Raw genomic sequence first — 15,409 nt, forward strand, 5'->3', positions numbered from 1 at the left:
AAAACTAGAAGCTTCACCAACAAGCTTAACAGGACACTTGTGTTTTGTTATCATCAATATACATGTACCAAATCATATGGAATATGTACCTTGCATTCTTAAGATATACATGTAATCTAATATTAATAACTGCGAATTGATAATTATGCAAATTACTCATTCATAGTAATACTCAATGTTTACCAAATTGATGCTAATCAGTTCTTGTCATTAACATAAAAAAGACATGTACAAAGTAATATGGCAGGCCATGTGTTATAAAACACATTTCCATCCCTTAAATCATATTCTTAAATTCTTGTTTTCATTCAATGGTTCATTGACACATTTGTATCCTTAAAATTGTTCTTTGCATGGTAAAAATCAATGTTTGTGTTCATAAATTTCATGGTGTTAACTGTTAATGTCTAATACAACATGTAGTATTCATGTGGTTACATGTACCCTCATGTCAATCAATAATGTACTGATATTACTCATGCTTCCATTTGTATTCTGGATTTTAAATATTGATATTGATGGATCAATTCTACATGTTTGTAAATCATATTTGTGCTCATCAACTTACTTTCATATTGACAAATGCTATATTTGCTTGCCATATAAAACTTCATGTACACATTCTGCAAATCCTATTCCTGTTGTTCTGTTTGATGTTAATCCCTGATAAAACAGCAAGGGAACTAAGTTTAACTTAGTCTTTACTATTAATAATTAAATAAAAAACAAACCTGGTGAGGGTACCTAGTAAAAGACCAGGGAACTAAGGTAGAGTTTACCTATTTTAACATAACAAAAATCGTAGTGAGGATACCTGTTCTAAAAACACCTGTGAACTATTATATTTTACCTAGTTTAACTGCTTGTTATTAACAAAACCATAGTGTTAATTAAGGAACATGATTGGTAGTAGAACTAAATACACATTCTATACACAACTACGCACCACAACCTTGATACTACCGTACATGTACACTAGTGTAAGAGTATAGTAACATGTTGAATGTTTACATTTGCCTGAAACCATAGGTACATTACATTATTACAGATACATTTGCTCGAAACCGAAAAACAAACAGAGAACACCTAAGATATCCATGGCAAAACAAATTAAAAAGAACTACCTGTCTGACTCTCTTCCATTGCTACGGTCCATACATTAACCAGACACGTATATATTCTTATGTGTCATACCAAGTCGTATTCTTGACAAAATAAAAATCCAGACAGTACAGTACTCAGCAAGTAACGATCCAGTGCAGTGTCGACTAACTGTCACTGACAAACCTCAATCTCATCAGACAAATCATACCCTATGCTGGGTAGATATGGCTCTACATCACGACTTTGTACGATCAATTTAGATGGCTTGGATGAAATCAATCTGGGCATTGCATGCACATGTATCTACTTTCACATACATCCTGTACTGTACTGCACAGTAGTCCCTAGAAGTAACCAGCGGCATAGACATGTCGAGCAGACACTGATTAAAATAATGTACATTTAATCCCACTGATATGCTGGATAAAGTAATCGCAGATATTTTAAGACATCGTTTTTCAAGAGAGGATATTGCAATGATTAAACGTAGTGTTTTTTTTAGGAAATGGATACCATTTCCAGTGCTTTTAATAGAAGTTTGGTGATTAAATTTTACAATATATACATTACTGATCTGTTCTGATCTGATGCATTGATGTAAATTTGGCTATAGTACTACTAGTCTGAGTAGTTTCATCCACTGCCTAGGCAACAAAAAATTCAAATAATAGTCTAGTATTTTGCTGACGCCATAGATCAGTGCACACACTGAATGTTGAAAAATACAACCACAGCATATCGTTATGTATCAAACACAGGCTGTCACCGACATGGAAATTATATTTACCTTGAAGTCTATCTACTCATTTCATCAGAGATGTTTGTGTGAAATATACTTATGAAACCATCACTGTTAACCAATGCCACTCTTTACATCAAAACTATAATTCACCTCACGTACAAGTAAGCTCCCCGAAGGGGAACATTTGTTATTTTTAAATATTGTGGTAAAATTTTGCAACTGCTGTTTATTGAGTTATCATGTTTGCTACAAGAAGTTGTACCTGCAGACACCAATTTATCACAATTATTGTAAACTACATGTTTGTATAGCCTTCGACACCTCAATCTCAGCTATTTGCCATTTCCCAAATGAACCCCCCCCCACTCCCACCCCACCCCACCCCACCGAAATAATTCTATAATTTTCTTTTCTGTTTTTGCTAAGGTTGGAGAACCCCAGGAACAGAAAGGGTGAACATGGTACAATTGGCATAGTTTCCAAAGCATTATTCCATGGCATAATTTCGGTGGGGAACTCCTGGACCAGTAAAATCAGGTAGATTTTATCTCCTTTCCACCCTTAACAAAAACACTGCTCATTCATGAATGGAAATTCATTCAAATCTTTGTCTACTAGACAATAGCTTAAGGGGTGACATCAGTGACTATATAATCTTTTTAGCTGCAGTGTAGTCTATTAACAGATGAGAGGAGTCTAAAAAATATTATAGTGGTACATAATATGAGATTGGCTTCATCAGTATTAAACAGATATAATGTATAACAGGCCCCATGATTGAGGTTTTCCATTACATGTATGCCCTGCTCAACAATGGCACTTCTTTTGTAAATTTTAAACACAAAACTAATTTGGTCAGGTGTGTCATTTGTTGATATTTCAATATTTGTCTAAAATCACTGCAATCACCTGCATGCATGCAAATAGTACACTTTAAACAAATTATCAGCTTTGTCAATTTATGACCCCACACTGATAAACATTGATAGATTACTATTATTACAATTAAATACATGAATCACGATCACATTACAGATTAAATAATCATGCAAACATTAAATACAAAATGTCAATCTTATACTATAAGCCATTACTTTGGTTTTTCATATTTTGGTTGAAGTATAAATATTTACATTCAGATGATTGAACACTTCACAATTTCTATGCAGCTGACTTTTGACATTTTAATATAACACTCAAAAGATGTAATTACGGAATATTTGATTCATCAGTATACTGTAACAATCAACATATCAAAGTGTCGTAACTGATGAAATATATTACAGAGGTTAGAGGGTCATGATTGCCTAAGTAACTGTGAATTAAGTTATAATATTAAGGGGACACAAGCTGAGTTTTAATGTATTTGGGCAATGTTTTCATAATAATGTTGTACGTGCTGTTAAAGCATACTTATAACACAACCACTTGAAAATGGCTGAACTTAAACCTGGTATTTAGATATAATTCGCAAATGATCCAATGATATAATTTATCAAACATATAAAAAATGTTCAGGAAATTCCTACTCATTGCAATCAACTGTTCTAACAAACGCAGAAGACAATAGGGAACTTGAAATCCAGACTGAGCATGCTCAGACGCAAAGGAAGATGGGATTATCTGTGGTTATTGCAATACCTAATCTGGAGCTATCAATAAAATAAACCTCCCACAATGATCAGGGTAACTATGAATTGATCATTTGTGGTTACAAACAATGTAACATTATTGTTTACAAAATAAAGTATTTATTATCACATTTCCCATGATGCAAAATTCAACATGGCGGGTTTGCAAGTTCCCTATTGTAATGATAAAGAAGACATACATTGATAATTACATTATACTGTAATATAGCCTGGAATCCATGCGAATGGGGGTGTTGAATTTGTTAATTCTAAAACCAAACCAAAATCCCCATCCACATGGTTTCCAGGCTAACTGGAAAGTGGTTTTATTTCAAGTTTCATTTGAGTGAAAAGCTTATAACCTCAGCTTGTGCCACTTTACATGATTTTAAATGAATGCAAACATGATATAATACATTTTTTTGTTAGTGATGAATAATTAAGACATTTGTTCATAAAATATGAATTATATTTGATATTATGACAGTGTATACAGGAATGTTATATGAATTACTTACAGTGACACAAAAGCTGAGTTTATAAGCTTTTGTATGCCCCTAGGCTCTAATGATAGCCAAATTTTGTTGTTGTCAGTCAAAATGAGAAAAACTGACATTTCTTGTGAGTCACCACATAGAAAGAGATAGGGGAACACCAAATTTTGGTGCAACACTAGAAATAGTGTGCACCAGTGGTATGTCAAACTGGCTTAGAGGGCACACAGTTCAGGTAATACATAAAAAAACGTAATTAAACTATTCAAGTATAATGTTAATGGAGGTGAATGCTTTCAATGGCAATAAAAATTGTCTTCTGACATAGTTGATGTCATGATATCATGGTTTTCCTCCACATATTATATTATGACGTCATTAAATCATTTATAACCCTAGCCTGGCATGAGTTCTACTAAACTGCAAGTGATAGTTACAAATCATGAAAGTGCATGTATGCTTCAGTGAGTAGAATACTTTGAACAGTTACCTTATAAAGTGAAGCCCCCCCCCCCCCCCCCCCCAGCTTACCTATTAGTATGTACGTGGGCTTTGGGAAGGGGGGGGGGACAGAATGATCCTCTAATGACTGATGATATTTGTAATCTTGATATCAAACATAATAGATTTGTTTATAGTCTATATTTAATTTTCACAATTTGTCAAAGATACAAATGTACCACTTTAGTCTGGTGACAAAATGCTGAAAATATTGATGATAGAAATAATATACACATCATGTAAAGTACATGTACCGTATGACAGTCTTTTGTCTGAGGCTTGTGAGTCCTGTAACAGAGGAAGGAGATCTAGTAAATCTTATATAGATTTCTATACATATACATATAATTTTGGTGGGGAAACCTCAGGGGAACCCAGGTATAGCTTACCATAGACAATGGAGAGAACACCAACTTAACACCCTTAGCAAAACTATACTGTATGTTATCATCATCCCAGGCTTTATCATTGTATGTACCTATTGAATCTGTGTAGCTGAAAACCATTAATCTTTCTTTTCCATACCTCAAGTTTACGCTACTGTACAGTATTATAATGGACAATCAAGGGATAATTTATACAGACAATTCATTGAAATCTTCTGGATGGTAAACTATATAAGACATTGCAACGTGGAGAAAATACAGATGAAGAACATCTCGAGTTACTGATAGCACCTGAGGGTAGATGTTACCATGGCAATTTAAATGTGTATGCAATCACTAAACAGCACTCTGATCAAAAACATTCGCTTCATGGACATAGACAATTTGAATTGTACTAGAAATCTGATACATGTACATTGTACAACACAACAGAACTGGTGAAATATTGCACTCGGATGTACATAGTAAATTGTCCTTCTCAGACATACAATGTACACAATGCAAATGTTGCCATGGCAAATAGACAGGATTGAAAGGATGTCTGTTGTGTTCTGTGTATTCTTCCTGCATGCATGCATTGCAAAAAAGTATGGACAAGCATGCTGTGGAAAATGGAAAGTTCACTCAAGTCTGCACTGTTCTTACATACACAGTGAATAATTATACATGTTACTTTTGTAACAATAATAATAATAATAATAATATGATAACAATCTTTATTCATCCAAATGAATTCGGAAATTTGTTGACTGGTCGCCACAAGAGCAGCGCCCTATTGCCCTAGTGTTGAAGAAGCAGGAGGAAACTGGAGTACCTGGGGAAAACCTGTGTTGTTTGGCAGGGTCAAACTGAGTATCGCCCTTCTTTCATACAGACCTGGTTAAATTTTAAATCAAACCCAGCGGTCAACTGTATTGTGTAAAGTCCCCCCTTCCCCACCATAAAAAGTTAAGCAGTTCAAACATAATTATAATAATGTTGGTTTTTATATACATGTAGCACTTTCCCACTCTGTGCTTAAAGTGCTTTACAATTATCACTCCTGGCATAGATCTATAGTGGCACAACAGCCCTTTATACTTTGTAAACTCCCCTGGGAGCATACAATATATTGCAACTTTTATAAGCGCATAGGATTAAAGCATTTACATTGCAACCTCTATCCTACCAGGTCCCAAATTATACAGCTGGGTTGACTGAGGCACAATCGTAGTTCAAATCTTGCCAAAGGACTTCAGCCATTCAGGAAACAAATGACAGTGATTGGGCTCGAATCTGCAACCTGCAGATTCCAAACCGGCCATGCTTACCATTCGACCATCATGACTCCACAATTGAGTTTAAATCTTCGCTTCAAAAATTTTTTACAGCAGATTTTATATAACAGTTCAAATCTCGCATCATCTCAGTGTGTTGTAGACATAATCATTTTACATGTACATGTATGACTACAAAACTAATATTTATGCTAACTTTGGTAAACTAAGTGATTATCGATCCCGTCAACTGGTCCTCATAGAACACATAGTCCCCTCAGACACTTGATTTCTATGTGGCAGTGGTGGCATGACAAATGTAAATACTGCAAAGAGTCTATGATATTCAATACATGTAACTGGCTTGATTTTGATAAACTGACCCCCAAAGATCAAAGTCGAGATCAAAGGTAAAAGTCTTAAAAGAAAACTTGCACCTGATGGTAACATGGGGTACACACTTGACTGGAGTGTCTACATGTATGTATTACAGTTTTTGAGTTATGCAGTCAATATTTAAGCAATAAACCACCCCCTGGGGATGATATACCAAGAGGTTTTGACCAGTGAACGAAATATATGCACGAGCGATATTGAGTTCACTGGTCAAAACCGAGTGGTATATCATCCCCAGGGGGTGGTTTATCGCTATTATATTATACCAGTATATTGAAAATATCGGAAACAAGATGAGAACCAATGTTTTCTCGTTTGATATGCGTCCCTGTGACAAATTTGCGTAACAATAACACTGCTTTCAAGACAGCTGATCTTGGCCTCAACCATGACATGAACATCGTGCAGCGATTTATTTTATGTGCTAGTCATTTCTACATTCTCAGTGTTTTATTTAAGGGCGGTAAGTAGGTAAAATCTACCGGGGTTCCCACATCATTTTACCGGGGTTCCCCACCTAAACTATGATACATTGCATGGGAAGCACTACCAGTTTTACCTCTTTCCCCCTTTCTGTTACCGGGGTTCCCAAACCTTAGCAAAAACACTGATTCTACATTCTATGGATAATCTGTACATTGATCAGCTCATTAAAAGTGTACAGTAATGAATAAACAACCTGTTTGACAAGGTATAAACTTGAAGTGGTTTATTGAATACAGCATGCTTCGTGCCCGGCCGACTTTGCCACTCGGTGTAGTGAGATGATAGACATGGTGGCAGGTTGATATTTATGTAATATATTACTGGAAGTTACCTCATTAGATTTTCGGGTTTGAGGATTTCCCTCTCGGATTGATGACTGATACTCTAGGGCAGGACCCCAGACAAATTCTATTTAGATTAATGGTAAGTGTAAGCGCTTACACTTGCTTCACTTTTATGACAGGACAGCTCACTTGTTTCCACTCCAGCCGAGGCTAGAGGGTACTAGAACCGATCACATGCATGTCTTGACCTTAGTAGGCGATGATTTGTACAAATATGTGATAACTTGGCTGCTTTCGAAATTTCCTTCATAATTTCCTATAAAAATATTGTCTCATTGAGAAAATCCTCCTCTGACAATTTGCAGAGTTCACTAACAGTATCACGATGGACTACAATGATCGTAGACGAACAGTGAACATCAAATTTGGACGCATGCCAACCATGCATTATCGCTCATTTTAGACATGCTAGTTCGATGTCTAGACCAATCAGATCTCTCGATTTGTGCCATCAATATACTGATATAATATAATGATTATTGTTTCCCATTTTATTAGATCCCATATTTTACTCTACCTAGTATGACTATGATATGAATAATAGAGATGTGATCTATCATTAACTATACAAATATGGCAGCCATTCAGTAAAATTTGCATACATCATTACATGTATGTCGTGAAACAAAGTGACAGGCATTATATGTCACCTTTATACCAGGTTTGATTGAAATTGGATATTGTGTGCCAGACAAATGATGTACTACAGACACAAGGATGGATGCACGGACGGACAGAGCAATTGTAATAGTCTCGTCCCCTCCTGGTACTAACTACATTTGTACATGTATACAAAAATGTACTCTCTTCCGAGAAAACTCAAAATTCCATCGTAAAACCAACAATGCTGAAATAATCGGGTATTCTCTACCCACCTTAGCTTCAAAGGGAATTCACACACAAATGTTATCAGGATGTACATGTATAATCACATTCAAAATCCGCCAATGATATCAATTTATTCAAAAGATGGCATCTGAGTGGGCTCAAACTATTGCTTCTCTGAGTCTTACATCTAACTCCCACAGTATGCCTGGGAGGATTAAGTTTGAGCACACAGTATTTTCCAAGCACCATGTACAATAATTGTATCACAGGATAGCTAGCTGTGCTGCTCTCAGTCCCCTTGACAATTTATACATTGGAATAAAGAATCAACTTTAGGTAAATTGCATTTCCCATTTTACATTACATTTCAATTTCTATACATAAAGTATTCTTTCTGATAATTTAAAATGTACTGATACCTTAGATCTAGGGTTTTAATTGTACACAAAAACATGCAAAACATCACATAAATTCAAATTCATGTTTTAGAAATATGTACAAAAAATATACTTTTGAGAAGCAAAACTGAAACTAGATTTGTATCTAAATTCACAAATCCATACATCTCTGTACGGTTTTTGATTCCTATTAGGGTGTATGAGTCAACCCACATTCATTATTCATCTGATTCATTCACAGCAGGAGAAGGGGTGCCATTTTTTACTCTACCTAGTATAACTATGAATAACTGAGACGCGATCTATCATGTTATTTTTACATGAAATACCTATTGTACAGAATACATTCAATGAGAATAACAAATATATTAATGGATCAACAGTTACGCATTACACTGAACTATATAAATAGAGAGAAAGGTTCATTCTAAATGTAGATATGGATGTTTGTATATCAGACGCCTTCAATTATGAACACCTGTAGGGGACTGAATTTTAAATCTACAACTGAATCAGGCATGGCATATCAAATTCTTGAACACTAAGAATTTATCATGACTAGACTAGTACTATTAAAGAGAATGAAACAATGGCTGGCCTGACCTTCATCATCATCATCACCATCATCTACGGCATCTTTAGTAGTATGTCCCTTCAGCATATACTCCGTACATGTTGAGATGACAACATTAGCATCATGGGCTAACAAGGCGTCCTCATCCTGTGCCGGCTTTGAGAACGATGCACACCAGCTCATAATGTTGATAGACTAGACTAGGCTACACCTACATGTACATCAGTAGACTGCTTAGCGTCAACTGCAGTAGTAGTATGCTGTCCCACGCATACATAAACTACATACACACACTAGCCACCTCCCAAGGTAGAATAGAATGCATATTGCATCAGTTACTTTACCAGCACTCAGTTCAGTTAAAATATAACATGGCCACAAAGAACTGATTACTGCAGTCTCTCTCCGAGTTCTAAAAAAATCAGGGGGTTGCTTCCTGTACTTTTGAATGCGATTTATTGTTCCCATGACAACAATCAAGGAGGAATGCTATCAAAAGCCTTGTGATTTGATTGAATCTAAATGGTGCAATGCAGTCCAAATGCCAAATGTTTTATGAGTTAAAGGTTTTTTTCAAGTACCGCAAATATTCATAAGATAGCAATATTGCCACTTAAAACAGATTGCATTTTTGTATAAGGAGCAATTTGAAAAGGTCATGCGAGTTTAATAAATAAACAGTCTTACAGAGTTACACTTCTATAATTTTGATGCATTAACTAAATACAGAAGTACTCATTGATAGAATCAAAGTGACAAGTTGTAACCGTAGTTACCGATGTGTGGGTAATATTCATTTGAAGTGAACGTACATAATGTACAATAGTAATTAAACTTTGAAAGAACAGTAATTGACAGAAATAATATTCAGGACATTATTGTCTTATATTTGAATAAATTCATGTCCTAGATTTATCATTGAGGAGACTAATTCAATATTGATCAACTATTTCATTATAATATCCAATCCAATCCATGAAGCGTTACGGTTGTCTTGACATATTCCATAATTAATATGGAGGCCTAGAGTGAATTCTAGTTCTGTGTCTCTCTTAAAACTACACTAGTGCTGTAACCGGAGTATTATTTTTTCAATCAGACAATCGACAAAATTTTGACTGAAAATTGTTAGGATATCAATAATTAGATACTGTACATTTTTATTAGAGGTCAATTTCATCCATATATAAATACAGTACACGTACAGTAACAGGTTGGAATCGTGATGAGGACACTGATTTTACTTTAGGTGAGGACCACAAATCAATTTATAGAAATCATTGCACTATATTGTGTGTACAGCTAGACAAATACAAAAATGTATGTTTTAGCCACATGTGATTCAATACCATTCAGGGTCTACAATATTATGTAAGTCATTATATTGGACGAAAACAGAGCTAGTACTGAATAATGAAGATATAAATGTAATGTATAACTTCAGACAAGCACAGATACCAAGTGTATGTTACTTGTTGGTGCTTGTAAATTGTACTATAATATTGATACTACATATAAACAATGAAGTGTTTTTCCTATTACGGCAAAATAAAAAAAATATGTGTTTCCAATTAAATCCAACCCAACCCTAGTTTAAACTGCTGACCCTAAACATCTTTTAAACATTTAAAACAAAAAGTTAACAAAACTCTTTGTCTTCTGATTTCTTGACCTTTATGTATGTATGTATGTATGTATGTATGTATGTATGTATGTATGTATGTATGTATGTATGTATGTATGTAGTATGTATGTATGTTTTCTTTCCCCAGTAATGTCATATTTCATCAGATTATCACAGAAGGAGCATTCTGATCGAGCTTTCATTTGATTTTGGGTCAGCACAATATTTTTCAAAAATAAAAACAATTCAAATCTTGCCCTACCTACCCTATTGTCTCAGGCCATGTTATTGGAAACACACAATTATGTTTTTTTTTTGGCTGATGAAATTTTAATCTGTATTTTATCGACAAAAGTCATGTTGTACACATTTAAACAGAAAATACTGGATTTATATCCTGATCATTCTATGCCACAGCAATGTACATTACAATATTGATTATGAGGTGCTTAAAATGGAAGTTAAAATATTTTACAACAGTATGCTGCAGGTACATGACTAATTACATTATTCTCTAAATTTTTCTTTATTCAGCCAGAACTCCTTTATGGTTTTGATGTGAGTACATTTTGTATCTTCAGTATTAAGATTTTCCTGATAAAATTCCAATCAGAAATTCTCCATAGTTTTATCAACTTTTGAAGGATAATTCTATTAACGAGCAATCTTGTTTTACAAATATGCAAATTTTACATAGTAAATACAGTTGTTATAGCTAATTATTCAGTTACTTGTTTATGTCAGAGTACTGATATTTCACAAAGTCTGGACATGGTCATTCATCAATGCACAACTGATAACTATTCAGAATTTATCTAAAGGTAATTAATAAGCATTTAGAAGTCATCAATATTCAGTGCACAGGTCATATTATAAATTAATATATACGTCTGCTACATTCCATGATGCAGGGGTGGACCATTGTGAGAGCAAAGGAGGTAAAATGGAGTTTTGATTTCATGTTTCTGACAATCATCAAGCAAACTTTATGTGATGTGAAACTGTCCTATTGAAAGCATTAAAAACAAAATGGTTTATAGTTCATTGATGATCTACTTTACTTTTGGTTACAGGGACTTATTAACTTTCAAAACTTAAAAAAAAATTTTGATGAAAACATCCTCCTGTAAAGTTTCTGTCAGTGATTCTGTTTAACAGAGAAAATGACATTCCATTAAAAACATTTTGGTCAAATTTTGGTAAAAAACTTAGGAAAGAGAAGGTCAATGCTCTATAAGGCATGAAAAGGTTTCTAAATATTTCAAATTAGTTTGATTTTTTGCGAAAAAGTCATTGACTGGAACTGCACAATCCTTGTATCTATCGATTTCCACTTAAAGTCTCTGTTGTTATTTCTTTTGGTAGCAATATGATATGGTACTAACATAGTATTTACGAAAGGGAAGGGGTCACTTTTATAACAGTTTCAGAAACATTACCTAAAACTGGCCATGCAAACACCTAATTATAGTAATGAGTTTCATAAACATGAAAAAAGGTGTTAACAATAACATATATATGTACATCAACATCTATCTGTCTATCTGTGTATATAAACCCTGCTGCCTGTTTGACAAAGATATGAACTAAAGTTTGACTGGCTGTATAAGTAAAGGAAATACACTGCTAGTGCCGAGTTACAAAATGTATACTTCCTACTATATTATGTCTCCCTTTGTGGTGATAATTTTCATTTTTATACACTTCTACTCACATTCAAATCTAGGTCACAGTGTTGGCAATACAGTATTACAAATAATATTAAATTCATCGGGGAGCACTAATTCTTGCAAACAGGTTGACACCATCTTGTAACTTTCGAGTCCCTCTCTCTTTTCCCCTCCCATCTGTCTCTCTAGCTAGATCTCGATCTCTAGATCATGATCTCTCAATAAGATAGTAGATTAACTTAACAATTCCTAAACACAAATATCAGAACTGTCATCAGCCCCAAGAGGACATCCATCCTCAAAAAATTCAGAAGTTATCTTCAAGAGGATGGAATTGGCATTTGCTACTTCCAGTATTCAATACACAAAACTACCATTATTACAGAAGTCACAGCTGCTCACACCTAAGTGTGGGTATTTTGCAGTCAATGCTGTAGATAAAATTGGACCCAAAAACTAATACACAAGTTTTTCTAACATTTTAATCTTATACAAGTCATATTGCTGATCACAGCTACATGTTACATCCACATTGTTTTTCACAGAGATGCAGATTAATTCTTATTTAATCTTTCATTTTCTGAAATCAGGTAATCCAATTTGACAAAACAGATTCCAGAAAAAAGTCACATAGATAACAACATATGTAAGTATGGAATATCCTTCAGGAATAGCAAGGAAAACAGGAAGTGGGAGAATGAAAGTAGCAGATGAGTAAGGTTGAATTACTCATACAGACAAAGTTGTCATTTCCGTTTAATCAAAAAAGTAGTACCGGTACATGCACATCATTACATATATATCACATACAATACATGCGTAGATCATGACACACAGAATGCAAATTTCAGCTAACCTTGGCTGGAATCCCTGAAGTTATTTTCTGATTTGCCGCCTGTACTTCCATCTTCATCTGTGATATCAATCAGATCGTCATCTTCATCTTCTTGTATGTTACCAAATCTTTCGTATCTATCAACGTGTGTTGGTGAATCTAGATCATCGATAAGCACTTCACTGTCCATTCCTGATAATGCTCGATGATTTAGTCTGAAAGAAATAGACAGCAGTGACATTGGTTATTCTGTATGCACCACATTGTGAATTGGTGTTCAGGGACTGTCTGTGTCTCTGCAATCATTCATTCTACATGTAAGATCATTAAATTACAACTAGGCAGGCCGATGGCTATTTTTCCATTTCCTACACAGACATGATGCCAAATGGCTATGTGCAATATATAATGTATACACATGCAGTGTTCGCCCCAAAGAGCTTATTGGATTTATGGGAGACAGGCATATCCAATAATTTCAGAACAATAGAAATTAATAAACATAACAAAAGATTATATTCTTATGCAAATTAGCTTTTATGTGGTGAGAGAATCCTCAAGAGAGCACTCTCATATACGTACATGTACATTGTATATGTGCTACATACATATCTGTACACGTGGGTAACAGCAAGTACAGACATATGAGGTGGGTGACTATGAGTGTATCTTCTGATGTCATGAACAACAACATTTTTCTTGTGTTTAAAAATGATACGAAACTGGGTTTTCTTGAGAGTGTGTCACTGTTAGCAGTGCATAAAATTGGCTTCAATAGCACACTAGTCACCAGCAATCCAAGTGTATGCACATTTACATGTATAAATATATTTTTGACTCAGTGAGCCCTCTACATGTAACACAATTTACCATACCACTGGTGCAAAGTGATTTCTTGTACCATGCTAAAATCTGGTGTTCCTCTGTCCCTTACTATGTGGTGACTCACAAGAAAACCCAGTTGTTATCATTTCCACCAACAACAAAAAATATATGGCTTTCATTTGAGGGCACACTGTTCTTGCTAGCATGTTTCATATTAATGAAACATTAATTTGTTTAAAATGAGGAGTTATGGATTGAGATCTTCATTACACTACTTCTTACTTCCTCACTTCCTGTATCCATTACTGATGTCTTTCAAAATGTTTTTCATTTCTAATTTTACATAAAAAACCCACATAATTACAAATGTAAATAACAAAGATAAGTAGCCTGTTTTGGTAGGGAAACAAATGCAATATCGTTGTTCACACTGAATCACAGCTTATAAAATGATCATTTTCATGTAGTACAAGTGTTAAAAAAACAAATATTTCTAAGACATTCTAATCTAATTCAAGTAAACGTATGTTGTGACATGCATGTTGGATAACATTCAATTATTTTTGTTTCATTTTTGTCAATTTAATTTTTTTTCACTTTCACTTTTACTCAATTATTATTTTCTAAAATACAATGTACATGTTTTTCAAGGGTAAAGCAAGCTATGCCACGAAAAAATACTGCTTTGTTTCTTGTCCCTGCACATATCACCTGTGAAGTGACAGGATTCTTGTCAGTCAGTGTTTTGCAAAGGTTGGGGAACCTCGGTAACAGAAAGGGAGAAAGGAGTAAAAATGGCAGTGTTTCTCCATAGAGTCTATGGTGATTTTATGTCAATGGGAACCCAGGTAAAATGACATGGAACCCTAGTAGATTTTATCTAATTACTGCACTTAGCAAAAACACAGTCAGTGCTTTTTTTGCTTCTGTGATACTGTCAAAGTCTTAGTTTAATATACAGAAACGCACCAGCACCCTAAGAATATCACAGGTACAGTTTAACATTACAAATGTAGGTTTGAGTAATAAGACACATACCTATTCAACAAATAAGAATTGAAAAACTCTTTGATAGCCTCTGTGCCTGTGATATCTTTCGTTTTACATGTACATGTATCTCTGAATATAATCCTCATGATCACTATGATGGTACTTTAAAAAAAAACCTACCACATCATTGCAGCATGGTAAATATGATGTTAATGTAGATAATTATATTTCTTTTAGGCATAATGACATCCTAACAATGAAAGTTCCTTATTTTAAAACCAAGAATTTGGACATTCTACTTTTAACACAATCTATTCTATTTGGA

The 15,409-nt window shown here is 34.4% G+C and overlaps 1 protein-coding gene across 2 annotated transcripts in view; it reads right to left on the reverse strand.

Annotated features, from left to right (window-relative positions):
- LOC144439094 (H(+)/Cl(-) exchange transporter 3-like) overlaps window positions 1–15,409 on the reverse strand; it is a 53,080-nt gene that overhangs the window by 29,484 nt on the left and 8,187 nt on the right. Inside the window, exon 2 of one of the 2 annotated variants that reach the window (XM_078128355.1) lies at window positions 13,291–13,484. In XM_078128355.1, coding sequence (XP_077984481.1) covers window positions 13,291–13,484 — 194 coding nt within the window. Of the gene's footprint in view, window positions 1–9,169; window positions 9,283–13,290; window positions 13,485–15,409 lie in introns of those variants that run through there. The other variant, XM_078128356.1, reaches the window with a different exon arrangement.

The sequence above is a fragment of the Glandiceps talaboti genome, chromosome 8 (genome assembly GCF_964340395.1).
Source record: "Glandiceps talaboti chromosome 8, keGlaTala1.1, whole genome shotgun sequence".
Lineage (NCBI taxonomy): Eukaryota > Metazoa > Hemichordata > Enteropneusta > Spengelidae > Glandiceps > Glandiceps talaboti.